The sequence below is a fragment of the Lynx rufus genome, unplaced genomic scaffold, assembly GCF_022079265.1.
Source record: "Lynx rufus isolate CCGP_SWC_20201006 ecotype Redwood Valley unplaced genomic scaffold, mLynRuf1.p SCAF_5, whole genome shotgun sequence".
Classification (NCBI taxonomy): domain Eukaryota; kingdom Metazoa; phylum Chordata; class Mammalia; order Carnivora; family Felidae; genus Lynx; species Lynx rufus.
In genome coordinates this window covers 143762855-143783702 of record NW_025814867.1, presented here as the reverse complement: position 1 = coordinate 143783702, position 20848 = coordinate 143762855, and the positions used below count along the sequence as shown (strand labels likewise).

Genomic DNA, 20848 nt, shown 5'->3' with positions numbered 1-20848 from the left:
TGGTGCCCCCTTACATTGTATATCCCAGGCAAATGCCTCTGGCCTCACCTTGGTCCTAATCCTGGCCCCTCAGACGTCTGTCCCCTCTCTCCTCACCCTAGTACGTTTAGAATGGTGTGAGCCCCCCTTACCCTCGAGCTGGCTTCCACCAGTTGATTATGATAGCTCCCGGGGTCATTGCTAACCCTTCAGAGTCACCATCAGCAGTCACTCACAAATCCTCCTGTGCTATGAAGTTGAGTGCAGTTTTAGCTCAATTTATGGGCTCAGTCTGAGGCAGTATCCCCATCCATGCACGTATTCCTGAATCTTACTGAGTTAACGTTGCAAGGAGAAGGGACTCCAGGAGAATGTCTCTAGGACATTCATGCAACAGAAGGGGGGAATCAGTGATCTTTGATTCCCGAAAACATCGAGAAGTTCATCCAATAGAAATTACAAGTTACTGTCCCATGTCCTACGAAAAGCTGGGTTCTGAATGTTAATGAAAGTAATAAAATATCTAAATTCCATCCTCAGAGAAGATTGGGCATTTGGAAGAAAACTGACCAAATATTTACAGAATGCTTTCAATCACTCAGCATTTTCATAAGTCTGATGGTCGTCATTTTGTGTTTTCAGCCCCATTTGGTGAGTTAAAAAGTTGAGGGACAGAGAGATTTATTCATAAAGAATTTCTGAGATGTTCAACTCTTGATTTTGGCTCAGGTCATGATCCCAGGGCCATGAGGTCAAGCCCCGCTTCAGCCTCTGTGCTGAGCGTGGAGTCTGCTCAAGATTCTCTCTCTCTCTCTCTCTCTCTCTCTGCCCCTTTCCTCTGCTCGCTCTCTCTCTCTCTCTCTCTCTCCCCCAAATAAAAAAATAATAAAAAAGATTTTTTGTATAAATTAGAATCAAAGCTATAAAATGCATTTACAGTGAGATTAACTGTTACATCTGAGTTTTTTAGTCCTCTTCTCAGCCTCTGCAATTATAGTGCCCAAGGTTCTCTCCAGTTTTCAGCTTAGGAATAATAAAATGTATCACAGTGCTTTCACATGGCATGGGTCACACTACCCTGTCCTGCCTGCAGATACCCATGTACTCTCAGTCAAGCCAAAGATCTTCATGGTGGTCAGGTTACAGGGTGACCTACTCTACTGGTTTCAGCATGGACAGTCCTGCAATACAGGCAAACCAGCATGGCTGGTCACCCTTGTCGCTAACCAGAAATGTCCTCCACATTGCAAACACACATTGATTTTTTTTCTGGTTGTTCTTCTTGGTTAATTTTCCTTTTTAGTGATCTACACAAAATACATCGGTGTGATTTCAGCATTACTATTAAGAATCATCGGTACTCTTGGCTAATGCTTTGGACTTAACAAAATGCAATGGGCCTTGGCAATACCAAAGATAACCACAAGGAAAAGTGTGAAAAGCAAACTGCACCTCACTTGTCAGAAAGCAATCAACAAATTAAGGATGCAAAAAGTTAAAGATACTCTGAATATACATTGTGAAATTCTAATTATAAAACAACCTGCTTAAAACACAGATTAGGCCATTCATTGATCACCTCTTCCATGCAATGCACTATACAGTGGTTAGGACTATAAAGACAAAGAAGACAGTTCAGATTTATGGCTCTGAAAGGGGGACGAATATAAATAAATTAGTGCAATACAGACGAAGAGATACCATAGCCAAAATCTGTATAGCTGGAGAAAACAAAAAGGCACGGCAAAAGTTGATTTCCATCAAAAAGGCACAGGAAAAGTCTATCCCAAATTGGCCAATATTTTCTGAATTTGATGGTCTTTTCTCATGCTCTGCCAATGATACACCCCCTTTGTTTCTGCACATCTCAAAATTCTACACATCCTTCATAGCCAAACTGAAAAGTTTAGGAAGTATATCCTAACCCCCAATCAAGATTTACTATTCATTTAACTCAGATTCCACAAAAATTAGAATTTATTGTAGTAGAGCATATTTGCTAATGTATTTATGTTTGGTTATATGCTTTTTAATAGTTTTTTATAAGTTTATTTATTTATTTTGAGAGAGAGCCCTATGCGGGGCTCAAACTCACAAAATGTGAGATCATGACCTGAGCTGAAACCAAGAGTTAAGACGCTTAACCGACTGAGCCACCCAGGAGCCCCAAGGTGATATGTTGTTTTTTTTTTCTTTTTAAAGATAGTTACCTCACACTATATACAAAATACATTATAAACATTATTAGAACACTAACTAAAAATCAACAGAAAAAAATTAGACCCCACTTCTTAGAATGGAGAGAATTTTCAAAGCATTAGAGCAATGAAACAAAATTCGTAAAGACAAAAATATCAGTTAGAACTCTGGTGGCATTTAACAAAAACCCGCATGAAAGTAGTTTAAGCTGAAAAGGGGGGGTGTTTTTTAAAATCTATGTTGAGATGCAAATGCAAGAATGTGGCTGGACTTCAGAAATAACTAGAAGCAGGGAGCTGAACCCCATTAAGATTTCTCTTCCCTGTCTGTGCATCTCCTTCATTCTCATCACTGCACATGGCTGCCCCCATTTCTTTCATCAATATAGTGAAAAGCAGTGTGCCAACAGCTTTGGAACTTTCCGTCTTATGGTTTGGGTACCTCAAGAGAGACAGGCTCACTTTCTCTTGGTCCTGGGACATAAATCCAGCAAGCGAAACGTTAGCATATGTTGAAACACTCAGCTGTCAACAACGCATAACACGTCCGCTCCTTCCTCATCGCAAGACTGGTATAGAAGCAGGAGTGGGAAGCTGTTTCCAAAAAGAAGTAAACATTTTCACTATAAAAAGATAGATTGAATTACATAAAAATATAAAACTTTCATCATCAGAAAAAAAAGTTACATAAAATTAAAGGCATAGCCAACTAGAAAAAGTATCAGAACCAATTATAAGAAGATAATTTCCTTCCTTAATGTATAAATGCAGAAGATCAACGTATATACCCCATCCAAAATGGGCAGGAGCCAGGATTTAAGAATGTGTAAAAGAACACATACAGAGAAATACAACAGGACATTTCGAGAAAATGTCCAGCTTCATTAATAGTCAATGAAATGTGAACATAAATAAGCATCGGTTGCAAAGGTTTTTGCCTAGGGAATTGATTTATTTTTATTTACAATGCCTAGAAATTCAGAAAAATGTGCACTTTTATATACTCATGGTAGGCATGTAAATTGATGAAATCTTTCTTGAGAATGACTAGGTAATATACATCAAAATCTTTAAAAATTAACATATTATTGACACTGAATTTCACATAGAAGAATTGAGGAAAAAGATACCAGGAAAACACTATTTTTTTCACAAAGATATATTTATTAAAGCATTATCTTTGATAGCAAAGAATTGTAAATAAAGATGTCCAACAATAGAGTTCTCTAAACACACTTTTGTTTTTGAGATAGAATATTATACATCATCAAAATTATATTTAATAAATATTAAATAACAGAGAATATCATTGAGACAAAAAGCAGAAAAATACAACATTTTGTATGCAGTATGATTCTACTACAGATGCACATACTGCAAAGAACATCAAAAGAAAATACAACTAAATTTTGATATCATTAACTCTCTGAGTGGTGGAACTTTAAATTATTATTTTTTCTCCTTTTTTGTATATCCTAAACTTTAAGTAATGTAGTTAAGCAGCTTGCTTTTATATTAGAAAAAAGGAATATTTAAAGAAACTTCAAATTTTGAAATTTAAAGATGACTGTTAAGTCAATGAGGAAATAATGCATTATTTTTAAAATATCTATAAAATAACAAGAATGCAAACACATCTAGTAAAATGTGTGAAATATAGCTGAAGCTGGCTGGAAATGTAAATATGCAAACCCAAATGCTTTAATAAATAAAGAAGTATGGATACACTTATAAATTTTTAATAATTAAAATGACATAAAGTACAATTTAGGTATAAGGGGAGATCCATGAAATTCCCCCCAGTGCTAGTTTTTAATTTTTCAAAATAGGCAATGAGGACATTCTTGGCATTTATCATGAGGGATGGGTTACTGCTTCCTTACACTAGATATTTTTCATGTTTTATCCTGACAAATAGTACAAAAATCAATATACTTGATATTCAATCTCATGTTTTAAGAACTTTTGAGCTCATAAGAATACTAACATAATTATATAATAGCATATGCCTTTGATTCAAGCCTAGACAATGCAATAAGCAAAAAAAGAGATAATGGATATTTGGAGACGATCGCATTATGAGAAAACTCAACAAATAAACAGAAGATTCAGTAATTATAGCTCAGGAAGGCAAGTTGATGGAGATACACACAGAAAAATATAATCAATTACAATTATGCCTATCAATAATTCCTCAATGAGGTCCAGGAATAAAACAAAATTAGTAATAATATATGTATAAAAGATAAAACTCAACTATCAAAAAATAAAAACCCTTGCAATATCTAGGAAAATACATTAATGTGTGATTTGTTTCTGAAAACTAAAATAAAATAAAACTAATAAATGTATCCCTATGCTCTTAGAAAGATGGGATATTTTTTTATAATTCAAAAAAAGCAAGTTATGCATTTCACGATATTCCTAAAAGAATTTCAATCAGTAAATAGGCAAAAAATTTTCAAGAAAATTATATATAAGAAGAGTAATTTAGGAAGACGTGTCCATTTCCCAGCAAGTGTTAAAGCTAGTATTAACACAATATAATGCTAGCATATGCATAGGCAGAAAGGTCAACAGGACAGAATTAGTCAGGAACCTAAATCATGTACTAACTCAGTATGTGATGAAGACAGTGTAACACATCCCGTAGGTAATTATATACATCAGTGGGTAATTATATATATGTAGCATAATTATGTTAGCTTTTCCCCTGCTACCACATGCCAGAATAAATTTCAAATGGACTAAATAACTAATTGCGGAAAGTAAAATATCTTTTTTGAAATCCTAAGAGTAATTATGTATGTGAATATTTATCAATTTGGTGGATAGAGTAGAAACTTCTAAACGTAAATATTCCAACAGTCTCGCAAGGCCAGATTCAGTGACTGTAACAAATCACTTCCCCCAAAACAGAGGCTTTTTTTGTTGTTTCCAGAATAACCTGCATGTTTACTGTGAAATGTCTGGGTTTTTTTTTTAAACGTCAAATTGGCTTACATACAACACTCAGTGCTCATCCCAACAAGTGTCCTCCTCAATGTCCACCCCCCACCCTCAGTTTGTTCTCTGTATTTAAGAGTCTCTTGTGTGTTTTCTTGCTACACTGGAAATAGTGAGTTTGTTTCTGGCTCTGCTCCTCATGCCCTCCCTCTGGATCCCAGGCCAAAGGAGCAATTTTTACCTATAATATTCCAATCACTGGGACAGAGGGAAATGATAAAAAGCTCTGAAGGTCCTCCTGATGGCAGTTAAGCCCTCTGTCTACAAAGTGACATCTGTAACTTTTGCTCGCAAGTCACTGGACAGAACGAGTCACCCAGCCCCATCCAAACCCCAGATGAGGTGCAATCCTCTCATTCATCCAGAGGGAAAGATCCAACGACCACAAGTGTTTCATGTTTCAAGGGGGAAAAAAATCAATATATTTGACATTATAAAACTTTAAACATTTCTCTGCCTAAGAATCTAATCAGCATTAAAAGCTGAATAATGAACTGGGAAATATTTGCAGTGAAAATGTCAAAGGCCTTAAATCCTTTTGAGTAAGAGAGTAACCTACATCCATAACAAAAACAATTATTGTCTCAAAATATAAAAAAGGCACAGGACGAGAACAAGCAATTTAAAATTACAGATATACAAATAAGTGGTAAATAAGTTTTAAAAATTAAATTCATCCCTATTCAAAGGCATGCATATTAAAGCAATAATAAATACTTTCTGCTACAAGCTAACTTAAAAACCATACTGAATCTCCACAAGGTTGCAGTTCAAGTGGACATTTGGACACAGTAGATACAAAATACTTGTACAAGTCAGCTTCCCTCCTGCATGCAGTTTAGGATTATTTAACAAAAGCTTAAATGGTCTATAATTTAGGACCTAATAAATACATTTCAAGGTGTTTTTCTTTCTCCTGGCCGAATCACGGAAAGCACAAAATGTCAATTATAACAGGATTTATAACAGTGAAGAATTAGCGGGGCACCTGGGTGGCTCAGTCAGTTGAGCGGCTGACTTCCGCTCGGGTCACGATCTCATGGTTGGTGAGTTCAAGCCCCCCGTCGGGCTCTGTGCTAACAGCTCAGAGCCTGGAGCCTGCTTTGGATTCTGTGTCTCCCCCTCTCTCTACCCCTCCCCTGCTCACGCTCTGTGTCTCTCTCTCAATAATAAATAAAAACGTTAAAAAAAATTTTTTTTAACAGTGAAGAATTAGTAACAACTTACCAAAAGAAAAAAAAAAGTGAAGTTGATTAGGTAAACCTGCTATATCCATTGAAATATTAGGCAACCATGAAAAATAAGGCTTCCTGGGGGCACCTGGGTGGCTCAGTCAGTTGAGCGTCAAGCTTCGGCTCAGGTCATGATCTCCCATTTCCTGAGTTTGACACCCGCCTCAGGCTTTGTGCTGAAAGGGTGGAGCCTGCTTCCAATTCTCTGTCTCCCACTCTTTCTGCCCCTCCCCTGCTTGCACTCTCTTAAATAAACATTAAAAAATAATAATAATAAGATTTGCTTTCAAGGGGAGATGCTTTGTGAAAATGCCAGGAGATAATAAGATAGCACCACCTTAATTACTTCAAAGAAAATTCAGTTATACGAATAAAATGGAGGGAAAATCAACCAGTGTTAATAATTATTTCACCCCGGTGTGATTGCATTTTGTTGTTTTTCTTTCAACTTTTTACACAACTTACATGTTTTTAAAACAAAATTATTTAGAGAAGAAAACAATGTTTACTCAAATACTGGATAGTGGTCTCCATCACGGGAGTTCACCGAGTACAGCATATTTAAAAATATATGTAAATGAGTAGCAAGGAGAATTTCCAGAGAGAATTTCCAGATTTTACGACTTTCAAAATACGTGGTGCATGTTTCCAAAAGTTCCTACCAGTGGTATTTGATACACAAATCCCTCTGTGGTGCAATATTAATTGTATTTTATTTTTGACCAACGTCTAGCTTTCCCGGGTACATGTAATAGTCAAGTTTATCTCTCTTCATCTGAGACTGAAGTGTTTCACAAAAAGATTTTCTCTGAGAAGTAATTTCCATAGAGCTTATTCATTATTTATGTCAGTGCAAACTCTGTTCATTTTATAGCGTTGGATCTTAGAATGTGATTATGAGCAAATCTAGGGTTTGCTCAACTCAAATACCTTCTGGGCTAGCATACTTTAACAATAGTGATACAGAGTTTCAATTGGATACTCTTTGTTTTTAAATTTTTTTAATGTTTATTTATTTTTGAGACAGAGAGAGACAGAGCATGAGCGGGGGAGGGGCAGAGAGACAGGGAGGCACAGAATCCGAAGCAGGCTCCAGGCTCTGAGCTGTCAGCACAGAGCCCGACGCGGGGCTCGAACTCACAAACTGTGAGATCATGACCTGAGTCGAAGTCAGACGCTTAACCGACTGAGCCACTCAGGTGCCCCTCAGTTTGATACTCTTTAAAGGAACAGGGTAGGGGCGCCTGGGTGGCGCAGTCGGTTAAGCGTCCGACTTCAGCCAGGTCACGATCTCGCGGTCCGTGGGTTCGAGCCCCGCGTCAGGCTCTGGGCTGATGGCTCAGAGCCTGGAGCCTGTTTCCGATTCTGTGTCTCCCTCTCTCTCTGCCCCTTCCCCGTTCATGCTCTGTCTCTCTCTGTCCCAAAAATAAATAAACGTTGAAAAAAAAAATTAAAAAAAAAAATTAATAAATAAAGGAACAGGGTAGTAGTAAATATGTGAATGTTTAAATCAGACTCTAATTTTTTTGAGATTCTAAAACAGTACTGTTACCTCATTCACCATTTTGTACAATTTTCAAATCAGTAAATGAAAAATTTTATTGAAAGGATTTTTTTGATATTTCAAATAAATATGCATAGATGTTAAAAAACTAATAGAAAATAATAAGAAAGAAAAAAATGTAGCAAAGGACTTTGCATTTAAAAGATTTACATTAAATGTTAAGGACTTGCCTTCTGTCCAAACATATCTTTGAGATGATTGATTAAAAGATGACTTTTTCATAAAATGCAAACCATCTTCATGCTTTGGTTATTTTTTAATGAAAAAGGAGTAAAAATTGACATTAGAAATTTAATCCTAATTTTTCAAAAAGCAGCATCATAATCAGAGGGTTAATATTTCTGATCAAGAACCTAGTGTCCAACTTTTCATGACTATAAACAAATGAATGAGAAACCATGGGCCAACCAGAGTCAAATTGTTTCTTTATTGTAGGACTTCTGAGAGACCCTTCTATGTTATTGTGCAGTGAGGATTTCCAAGAAGGAATGATGCTAAGCAATTTTTCCTAAGCGGACCTGATCATTGAACTTCCTTTTGCCTGTAGCATTTCATGGGCAACTTCTGTGCACACACATTGGTAAATACTGCTCTGTCAGAGCTGTGAACTTCCATTTGTTATGGCTTCAGACAACAGTTGTCATTTTTAACAGCAATATTTATTTCGTTTTCAGCAAGGAGAAATTTCAGCTTCAGAGATGGCAGAAATAGGGCAGAAGAAAACTAGGCAATTGTAATGAGGTGTAGAACACAGCTTCCTTAAAACTACAAGATATGAAATTGGCATATTCCATTCATTTAACAAGTAGTAAATGAAATTTGAGCCTTTTGGTATGAATCTGTGTCATTTAAATGAGATGCTAAAAGCTCTCAACAGAGAGTAGAGTGATCACAAAATTTCACGAAAGTAAATTTGGCATGAATCCTTCAGCAATATTCCTGATTCTTGCCTGAAATCTGCTGTTGAATAGGAGATGAGCCATTCTGCTAAAGTGTTAAGGAGCTGGTGGCCCTATGACAGGTGAGCCTTTAAGGAAGGGTCAGAGCTTGAAAGTGCTTGAGGACCATGTGCCGTAATGGTTGGGAGACAGGGAGCAGTCACTGCTAACAAGGTAGAAAGAGGAAAGTCGGGGCATTCTCTACCACCTCACACAGCCACCTTCCTCTCCATCACTCTCATAAGCTTCTCTCCCTTGGCAGAACGTACTACCTCATCAGGCAGGGTGTTAAGTCACAAAGAAGAGACTCAACTCAACTGAATGGTCATTTTGAAAGGCAATGTACTATGTCCAAATCAAGACATTTAGTCCTGGTAGAAGGCGGAGATCAATAAACATTGTCTCCACCTTCAAAGAACAGTTAGACTCTCAGCTTATGATTTTACACCAAAGTGAATTCCCCAAATATGTACTGGATTGTATGTTATCAAAAGAGAGGGAAGAGTTCACCTCTGGCTGGAAAAATCAAGAAAGACTCCACACTGGAAGGGACAAAGAGTGGGCTTCTTGTTCTGTTATGAAATAATTAACTACTGTACATAGTGTTCTTTTCTGTAATCTACCACCACGAGGCTGGGAATTCTGCTGATGGTGTAAACCAAGTGTGTCCCTCTTTGTGTCTTCCATTGCTGCCAGCATAATCATAGCTATTAATAGATGGCCAATAATGTTGGATCAATTGAATCAAGTTGAATATTGAATATCACTAGAATAGAGTACCTTTCATTGGCTTTGGATGTATTGTCTTTTCTTTTTTAATGTGCAACTCAAATTTATTAAGAAAAATTACTGGCAGCATGTGCTAAACAGCCCATTATCCATAGCTTTTCCATTAACTGGCCTTTCCCATAACCGCTAACATCTGAACCATCTCAGGAATTCCTTACTCCAAGACATATTCTCTTCCTCCTTAAAGGTCATTCCTACTGAATTCATGCAGCTCTCTTTGAGACTCAAAGAGAGTTTAGATGTGGTTGTTGTATTAGGGGGGATGTCAAACACCATCCCCCCTCTTCAAAGGACACCAAAATCTGAAGATACTTGTAGAAGGTTTGGGCAAGAGCCAGAGACCATTGAGGCTGGCCTTGTCCTTACCCATAGCTTTGTCCTTAATCAGGACTTCATGAAAGGTAAAATTTCAGGTGCCCCTTATCCATTCACTCTCCATTTGATCAAGGAACATGTGCTTCCCATCCAAATTCACCTAGCATGAAATCTTTACCAAGATTATATTGGTCTCCAAAAGTAAAACAAGAAGAGGTAAGCTGAGTGGGAAAGAGAGTATTATCTAAGGGAATCTTAGAATTTAAATGTATAGGCTTGAAATTAAAGGTGCAGTAAATATAGACCTATAGTAAATTGCTTATGATGTAATAAAATAGAATTATGGATATGGCAATAAAGACAGGCAATATAATACTGTATATTTAAGGAGTAGCTATCAGCAAAGGAATAGATCAAATTGCCATCTTGTTTTCTGCTGATAGCTTCTGGAATGGTTATCGTTCCACAGGAATGCAAAACAGGAATCAACACTACTGAAGCTTTCCATTTCTTGATTGCCAGCTAATAGTTTCACCCTTTTTTCCTGGATGACCTCACAGTTTGTCACAATGGGCACACAACAGCTAGTTAAGGGGGTAGGCAAGGTTTATTAGAATATGCATAATAACATCACGGCCCTGTCATATCAAGAATAAAACAGGAAAGTGTAACAAACAAAGAAACCCAATGCGTTATATGGTACAGTTACTTGCTTTATTTGCAAAATCAAGTTAGAGAGCTAAAGATTGCTATTTGATATACTAAATAAAGTAACATTTTATGAAGGAGAAAAATACAATAATTAAAAGCATCCACTACTGAAAGTTTCTTTTTGTTATTAGTTTCCTATGGCTGCTGTAACAAATTACAAGAAAACTGTGTGGTTTAAGACCATAGAAATCCATTTTCTCACAGTTCTGGAGCCCAGAAGTTCAAAATCAAGTTTTTAACAGGGTCCAACTTCTTCAGGTTCCAGGAAAGATTCAATTCCTTGCCTCCTCCAGCTTCTGGTGGCTCCAGGAAATTCCTTGGTTTCTGACTGTATCATTCCAATCTCTGCCTCTCTCCATCTACACCTGCTCTTGGGTGATGTCAACCCAGTCTTACGGCTTTAAACACCACCTAAGCATAAACTTTGGTGATGACTCCCAAATTTCTATCTCTAGACCATGTCTCTCCCACGGAATCCAGATCAGTATAGGTGACTTCCTAGTTGACATCTCCACTCAGATTTGCAACAAGAATCACACAGCAATCATGCTCCAAATCAGGCACCTGCTCTTTTCTTCATCTTGGTGAATGGCAATTTCAGGCCGAAAGCCAGATGTCATTCTTGACTCTCTTTTCACTTCTAATTGGTCAGCAAATCCTTCCAGCTCTACCTTCAATTTTTATTTAGAATTTCGCCACTTTTTGCCGTACCCCAACAACTGCTAATCTATACCAAACCATCATCATCAGTCCCCTGCATTACCCCAGTGCCTCTGGTTAGTCACCTGATATTGTAGCGGCTTCAGTAGCAGATCTCGGCTTTTTCTCTTGCCCCTCTCCTCCCTTCAGTCTGTTCATAGTACAGAAAACAGGGTGAGCTGTAGGGACCCTGTGCCCTGTGTGTCTCCTTTGCTCTCACACAACTACTGTACTCACAACACTTCTGACATCTGGTCACCACATGGGTGGTGATTTTCCCACACCAAGCAATTCTCTGTGACACCTGCTGGGTGTTCTACAGTTTATCTCAATTCTGAAACTACCTACCTGGACATAGTTTCATACTCCACAGGATAAGGGCTGAGTGCCATGAGATTGCCTTGCTACTTCAGAAACCAAAAGCTAGTAGGTCCCCAGTTACCCACAATTGCTGAATAACTCAGCTGCAAATCAGAGGTTTCCATGATTTCCTCCTCCTTGGATTTGATTATTTGCTAGAGCAGCTCACAGAACTCAGGGAAACACTTACTTGCATTTGTCAGTTTATTAAAGCATATTAATGAAGAGATACACAAGGCAAGGTTTAGGAGGGTACCAAGCACAGAAGCTTCTGTTCCCATGGAGTTGGGGCGTATCACCCTCTCAGGGCATGGATGTTTTCACCACCCAGGAATCTCTATGAACCCCATCCCTCTGAGCTTTTATGGAGGCTTCATTACATAAGCATGATTGATGGACTTCTTGGCCATTGGCAGTTGGTTCCACCTCTAGGTCCTCTCCCCTCCCTGGAGGTCAGGGGGTGGAACTAAAAGTCCCAACCCTCTAATCATAGGGTTGGTTCTCTGGGCAATCAGCCCCCATTCTTAGGTGGAGCCCTCAAATCACTTTATCAGCATGACAAAAGACAACTTCATTGCTCTTATCACTTAGGAAATTCCAATGGTTTTAGGAGCTCTGCACCAAAAAGGGGGATGAAGACCAATATATATGTCTTATTATAAATCACAACGGCAAATAGGAAGATCCTCTTGAAATATGTCATTTGTCTACTCAAAACTCTCCAGTAGCTTCCCATCTCACTCAGAATAAAATCCAGGTCCTATTACGGCCCATAAACCCTTTATGATTGGCTCTAATCCACCCCTGTCGCTGCCCTCTGCTCATCTTCTATCAGTCCAGACCCAACCCAGCTCACCGTCTTTCATCCTCACTGCTCCTCAAAATTAACACCAGGCAGCTCCTACCTTAGAATATTTTGTTCCCTCTGACTGGAATGCTCTTCTTCCAATGTCTTAGGTTCTTATTTAGAAGTGGTCCTCTTTGTGAGATCTTTCCTGGCCTCCTGCCCTAACATGTCAATGCCTTTCTTCCCATTCATGATCAGCTCCCCTTCTGGCATGTAAGCTCCAAAAGTCAGATTTCTTTTTTTTTGTTTTTTTTTTTTTTACTGCGGTATCCCCAGTGCCAAGTACAGTGTCTGACTCATAGGAAGCTAAGCATTTTATAAATAAATAATTAAATAGTGAATGAATCAGTAAATGAAAAAAATGAGTTCTTCAGTAGAGTCATAGACATGGCATATACAATCAGTTGAAGTCGAAAAAAAGAACTTAAATATATGTGAGGATGTAATTTTATTACATTTCTGAACGGTATTACTGTACATGTATTATTGGAATACATTCACCATTACAGGGTAAGTCAAGTCAGAACAATATATTCCTTTTATGGGAATGAGATTCAATGTTATTATTTCAATGGGGTTTTTTCTTTTCTTTTCTTTTCATCATCAAGCAAGATGAATTCCCTAGCACAATGTAGCTTTGCTTTTCTTAAATTCCTTTTGGGAAGAAGGGGCAAATCTCATACTGCCTACTCATCATCCAGCATAGGCTCTACTTAGAGGGAGCAGGTGTGGAAACAATAGACAAGGGTAGAACTGCTTTTGTTTAAGATGCCTGTAAAAGGGGCCTCCTTTTCTACCATGTTATATCCACACTGACTTTAACTGTATTAACTCCCTGCTTCGTGGAAAGCTAGTGACCACCCAGTTTTTTTGTCAGGGCTAAACACAGCTCTCACCTGGAAAAAAACATACACACTCCAGAGTAGTACCAAACAAATGCTCATTAACTGAATTACAATGTTGTAGGCATAGAGTTAGAGGGAAGGGTCTTTGGATGAAGGTGGTGATTTGAAGGAACATTAGGAAGCAGATTATTAAGTATCCCTGGAACCTAAAAAAATCAATCAATCAATCAAGCAAGCAATGGGACCTAGAGCCAAGCTGGGTCTTTTTCAAATACAGACAATTTCTGGACTCCGTCCCATAACATTATGATTCTGCACAAATGGGATAGAGGCTAGGAAAAATGTGGAAACCATTGTTTACCTTAGGTATCATTGCAAACAGGACAGCAGTCAGTCTTAGCCTTGACTAAGTACTGCCTCTTGCCTAAAATGATCATGTTTTTTGACCCAACAATCGGTGAGTTTGTGATTAAAACCAATTCTCTTGGAAGTCTAGACAGAATTACATGGCACAAACCACAAGCTCTTACTTGGCCTTCTTAAAGGCAACCTGTTATCTGTGCAGGATGTAGTCAACTCTGGTTTCCATCTGTGTCCATTTGGTCACAAAACAAAACCATCTGTCTTAGCCTGGACTTGTTGATGCAGGAATCTACCCAACAGAGGCAGAAACACACCCGTGGTGATGGAACTCTGCTGCCTAAATCCGTATTGAGATTTCAAGTGAGTTTTTCTCTGCTTACCTTAAACCACTGTACCAAATTTAGAACCCTATTGGAAGATAATTTTACATCCACAGATGTGATTTCCACTATAATTGTCCAGTTTCGATTTCAAAGCCCTTGGGGTAAAAAATGAAGATGTATATCTTAGCTTGGGTTGCCATGACAATATCACAGACTTGGTGGCTTAAACAACAAAAACTTATTTCTCATAGTTCTGGAGTCTGGGAAGTGTAAGTCAAGACATCAACAGAGCTGGTGTCTTTGAGGACATGTTTCCTGGCTTGTAGACAGCTGCCTTCTCTTCTGTCTTCACATGGATGGGTGAAACAGAGAAACTGAGAGAGAGAGAGAGAGAGAGAGAGAGAGAGAGAGAGAGAGAGAGAGACTGACCTTGACAGAAAAGGGCAAGGGGGAGGGCCAAAGGGAGGGGAAGAACAGAGAAGGAAGAGGAACAGAGGAAAGACCCAGGTAGGAGTTCCTCCCGTTGAAACCAGGAGATCCAAGCGTACAGATGACTGAGGCCAGAAACTGACTACATACAGAGCCCCAAAGACCTGAAATATCTCATTGACAACCCCACACCCACAAATTAAAAAAATAACCATGGGGCGCCTGGGTGGCTCAGTCGGTTGAGCGTCCGACTTCGGCTCAGGTCATGATCTCACGGTTTGTGGGTTTGAGCCCCGCGTCAGGCTCTGTGCTGACAGCTCAGAGCCTGGAGCCTGCTTCAAATTCTGTGTCTTCCTCTCTCTCTCTGCTCTTCCCCTGCTCACATTCTGTCAATCACTCTCTCGAAAAATAAATAAACACTATTTTTTTTTTAAATCATGCATGAGTCCCTTGGTGTGTGTCCCTCTATCAAAGACTCTGAGGTTCAGTTTTGTCAAATCTGAAACTATGAGGAAATGGTGAATGCTTAAAAGTCTGCTTCCTTAGGAGGAACTGGAATAGTGCCCATCAATGACTGTCCTGTCTCTATCAGATTGCACTTTCCTGGTACTTCCTCAGCCCTCTATATGCCTCACTTCACTGCAGGGTTTTGGTATTCAGCAGCAGCCCTTCCTAAGGGAAAAAGGAGAGTGTGGTGGGATGTTGAGCTAATGACATTTGTAACGCTTGTTTGGTGCCAGAATGAAAGAGAATTGCCCCCAAAATGACAAAACAGAGTTCACCTACTCACCACATAAGCACATAATAAAAACACTTGTCATTATCTTAAACTCAGGGACATTCAGCTTTATGTAAAAGACAACTATATACCAAAGGAACAATTTTGAGGTGAGTAGGCAGTTTTACAACAATTTCTAATTCCTCTTTATCCACATGTAATAATACTAACTTATTTCTGGGGAATGATTGAGTTTTCAGGGCACCATCCATGCGTTATAACATTCCGTACACAGAGAAATCCTCTAAGGTGAGAAAAGAAGCATTATTAAACCACACTTGGAGATGAAGGACATCAGAAATAAATTGACAAAGTGAGAATACATATGTATAACACTACGTATTATAATGTATATAAATCAATTATATATAGTTCTATATAGAGAATATATATATTCTCTATTACGTTGCCCTATGTGTGCATAGATTGGAGAATCCAACACCTGAGTTTGTCACAGAAAAGGCTTACAGAACTTGAATAAGCTAGGCAAAGTGTGTGATCTCGTAGTTCACTTTTTCATATATAAAAACAGAAATGCTACCTAATATATGGAATGTTATAAGGCTTAAATGAAATATTACCAAGGAGCTATTTCATGGTAACTTTCTTCCCAATATTTAAGATTCTTTTCTCAAAAAAGAAGTGGGTGGACCAAGGTCCAAAATTCAGAATTTCTGATTCCCATTCTGGTATGTAGTCCCTCCTACCAGCCTGCTTATGCAAATAAGTGATGCTTACATTTGAGCCAATGACTGATCTTTCTCCCAAATAGTTATAGGCTGAACATTTTAAGTTACTTTCATCTCCATAAGAATGGTGATTCTGTATAAGATGCATTTTCTCTTTCACCATGTGCTTGAAGAGATAGACAAATTAAAAAAAAAATGCTAATAATTACTGTGGAAGCCCTAACACCACACAGTTTCTGAACTTAATTTTAAGTCTGGGTCATTCTGATTGTGGGTCAGCTTCATATCTGTCTTCTTCTATTATCCGAGCTTACCATTGCACTATGGAGAATCCACTTAGCAGTCTGAGAGAACTAAAAGCTTGCCCACCTGCCTCAGCATTGTCTGAGAGAAGAAAAATAAATACATAGATAAGGTCACTTAAGAGCAAAATTTTTCCTAACATTGACTTCAGAATAAGTGTCCAGTAAGAATCTGTAGGTAAAGGTTAACATGATCTCATACCATGGTCACACAGTGCTCAACTTTGGTTTCTCAGAGAACAGGGAAATGATCTCTACAAGAATATCTCCTATCATCAGTCTAAAACCCAGAGGCATTGTCAAAGGAAGCCAAAGTAATTTCGTATGAACCTTCTTTTGCAACCTGACATTGTAATTTGTTATTTAATACAGAAAATCAAGTGGGCAGGAAATTGCAAAATAATAATTAATTTATAATTAATAAGTTATAATAATTTATAGTATTTATAATAATAAATATTATAGATGTGTATTTGTTTACAGTTTTTCCGAAATAAAATCAGAGTATTTTTTTTTTAATTACAGTTTGCCAATTAGAGTTCTTTTTATAAGGATACATGTAAATCATACAGTTGCTTGTGATGGTTATTTGAGATTTTCAACTTTAGATTTTTCTTTCTTTTCCTTTCCTTTTCCTTTGCCTTTTCTTTTCTTTTTTTCTTTTCTTCCTTTCCTTTCCTTTCCCTTCTTTTCCTTTCCTTTCCTTTTCCTTATCTTCTTTCTTTCCCATATTTCCTTCCTTCCTTCCTTCCTTCCTTCCTTCCTTCCTTCCTTCCTTTTTCTTTCTTTCTTTCTTTCTTTCTTTCTTTTTTTCTTTCTTTCTTTCTTTCTTTCTTTCTTTCTTTCTTTCTTTCTTTCTTTTGAGTGTAGAGAGAACTTGAAGTGTTTGCAAATCAATCTGGCATAACCAAGTTTGGAAAAAACCTACAACTTACCCTCAGTAAGAGGTCCCTCAATGGTTAGACCTAGTTATAAGTATTCAGCATTCCATGGAATCCAGTTAATGCTTTATTCAAGGGAAATTAGGAGTATTGGTCAATCAAGGAATAAGTTAAGTAGAGGTCAGTTAAGAGAGACTCTACTGTGTGTCTTGTGTCTATTAAAAAAATTAAGAATGTACAGTTAAAAATACTCCAATTACATCTACTAATATCACCATGTCAAGCAAAGTCAGAGATGAGTTCTCCCACGAGGCTTTAACCACTGATATTTCATATTGCCACCTGTGAGAAGATCCTCATGTTTGAGATATCAAAGATTTGGTGCATATTCTCTGTTAGGGGAGAAGCATATTTCTCTAGAGATGGGATGTAGGCTTGCTTTGGGGCAGACCAAACAGTTTCTCAAAACAAAACAAACAACAGTTCTTTTAATCTGCCTGTGCACTTTGGAAAGTGCTAGAATATGACCTCAGAATTTTGAGTGATAAGAGAAGAAGAAGTGCTTTTACTTTGAAAATTTTAAGTGTATGTATGTCTCGTTTTGACCCCACTCAACTCTCTGAATGATCTATCTAGAGTCTAAAAGGTCTGCTTTTGAATCAAAAGAGCTTCATTCTGAAGAGGGATGGTCCTTACCAGATACAGCTCAAATTATGTTTAGGTCAACCACGGTGTGATTCATGTCCAAACTGTGGAAAATCACTCTCCACCATGTTGTCAGTTATGCTTGACGTGGTATTAAATATTTGGAATATGTTGGTCATCTGAGAGGTAATATATAGTCCAACTTTGGATTTGAAAACCGAGGCATACATATGAAGACCTATTTCTGTGCATGTGACACATGCTGATAAACTTTTAACACTGGTTTTGGGATCTGTTCTGACCATTACCACATTTATTTTGTCTGAATCATTTATATTCTTCTTAAAAAATACACAGGAATGATGTGACTAATGCTTCTCATGCATCTCTTTTGCTTCTGCAGGAGGGATTTTTGAAACTGTGGAAAACGAACCTGTTAATGTTGAAGAATTAGCATTCAAGTTCGCAGTCACCAGCATTAACAGAAATCGAACCCTGATGCCTAACACCACGTTAACCTATGACATCCAGAGAATTAATCTTTTTGATAGTTTTGAAGCCTCGCGGAGAGGTAACTATTTTCCCATTTTTCGAAGCTTTTTTGGGTGATGTGTCTGCTCCACAAGTCACCGTTTTTGCTACCTGTCCTTTGTCAGAGTGGACATCTTTGTGTAAATGGGTTGCAGGAAATCTCGGTCCTTGATGTCACTGTCCAGTACAATCTGAAGGATCCTAATGGATGTTGCCTAGCTCTGTTTTCTGGGCCATTCCGATTAGCTCACCCTTCAGTGCCCTCTACTCTATGATTAACTGGTTCAGCTGTGAATGGAAAATGTCAAGCTTGATCTGTTTTTCCTTCCTGAGGCTGAGATACCACCATGAAATTGTACAGTGCAGTCAAATAAAACTTCGTGGAAGGTCATATCCACCTAGCATGTGGAAATGTCCACAACGCACATAACTCACACCCTGAATTTTAACAGGTTGTAAACTACTGGGTTTACCTAGGATTTTCTCAACTTTTTTTTTTTTAAAGTCCTTTTCACAAAGTCATAAAAATATAAAAATTAAACCTAGGAGACAATCTTTGCATTTTTTTTTCCTGATTCTCTTTTTCTTCCAAGAAGGCAAGGTCCTAAAAAGTAATCTACTTTATACATAGGCTGCAAGGTTTCTGTCCTGGAAAGAGCCGTTGGGATTGTGGAGCTTGTTTAGATGTCCCCCAAACACTCCTGAGACTACTCCAAAGTACAGTCACATTCAATACACTCTCAACTTGGCCTCTAACCAGGGAGCTGTTGAGACTCCATGCAGGTGTTATTGTGGACACCAAGGCCACTCAGCAACCCCCATAGGAGAAAAGGCTCTTTCCCTCATAGAGGAATGTTTTGCCAGTTAAAAACACACAAATAAATGGAATGCAATGAACACCACGGTTATGCCGATTTCCAAGGAACTAATATTGGTTGTTCCACATAAAATTAACTCAGCATCATGAGATGTGTACACCTTACACACTCTTCTGCAGGATTCCTAGTGCTCTTTACAAACAAAAGGTAAAGTGTTTTCCTAGCAGCACAGATGAAAAGCAAACAGTATAATGATTCTTCTTCTGATCTATGGCATGACCTTAGTATAAGAACATTTTCTTTTTAAAGATGGATGGAATTGCAGATACTACATAGGTCAGCGTTACCTATGAACAAATAATAAAATTCTATTTATACAGCTCTTCAAAGTCATCTTCACATAAATTATTTCTATGGGTTTGATCTCTCTCCTCCTCTGCCTCTCTCTGTCTGTCTCTGTCTTTTGATCTCTGTCTTTATCTCTGTCTGTGTCTCTCTGTCTCTGTCTTGCCTCTCTATCACACATGCACACACAAACATTGCTGAGCAAATACCTTAGACAGGCAAACACATTTAACAATGATACTTCAACCCACATAAAACTGAAAGCTTTTCTGTGGTCTCAAGTACCTGTCATACTTGTAAATTAAACACCCCCAAAGCTTCTTAAAACTGGTAATTTGCTGGCAAACAGAATTCAAAAAATTGATTTTCTGTCAAGTCATATTAGCATCCCAGAGCTAAATATTAGCAGGCATCTCAATCCATCGCCCATGTTAGACAAAACAACAGTTCACACATTCTCATGCTCTCATTTTGTTACCAATGAAAACATATCCAGGAAATGAGCTTCTGTAGACAATGGCAATTTACACTTACGGCACTTAATGCAGAAAATTATATGTCTTCATATCTCATGTAGTAATTCAGTGCCAAAGAGCACAACATGAGAAAGTTTTTCCTTGTGAATGACTGTAAACATTTGCAGTACCGTAGATATTTGAAATATGGTTTTCAAAATTTTATTATTTTTTTCTCTCTAGATCCAGTCAGATCATTTTGACAAAGCCATATAATTTTTCTACTTATTTTTATTTGTAGAACAACATTACTATAAAAGTTAACACAGTTTCATTTAAAAATTTTGTTATTACTTAATTCAAATATTTAATTATTATCTCTTGGGAGTTCCAAACTTTTTAAAATTAGCATTAAAATAATGAGATACTATAAACTTCTATATAATGCCAGCATAAATTTATATCGGCATGAAGTGAGTAGACCCTATTTTGCATGGTTGTAGAGGATAATTGGTCCCAATCTTTCTGGAAGGGAATTTGCCTAATATGTATCAAGTAATTTAATTATAGCTGAGAATCTACTCTAAAAAAGTAATGTAAACTTCAGAGAAAAATATAACCACTAAATACTATAATATTAGTTATAATAACAAACGTTAGGATCAGCTTAAAGGTTCAATATCATCAGAACAGTAAAATAAATGAGGACATAGCCATGGAATCGGCTATTCTACAGGCACAAAAAAATATACTTTCGAAGACTCTGTAATGACTTGGGGGAAAGGGTCTGTTTTCAGTGTTAAGTT

The 20848-nt window shown here is 37.7% G+C and overlaps 1 protein-coding gene across 8 annotated transcripts in view; it reads left to right on the top strand.

The window, feature by feature from the left end:
- The window catches only part of GRIK1 (glutamate ionotropic receptor kainate type subunit 1), a 369629-nt gene that overhangs the window by 210393 nt on the left and 138388 nt on the right, over window positions 1–20848 (top strand). For 5 of the 8 annotated variants that reach the window (XM_047099649.1, XM_047099646.1, XM_047099647.1 and 2 more), the window contains exon 2: window positions 18297–18464. The exons of the other annotated variants lie outside the window; for them this stretch is intronic. In XM_047099649.1, coding sequence (XP_046955605.1) covers window positions 18297–18464 — 168 coding nt within the window. The remainder of the gene's footprint in view (window positions 1–18296; window positions 18465–20848) is intronic. 8 annotated transcript variants of the gene reach the window in all.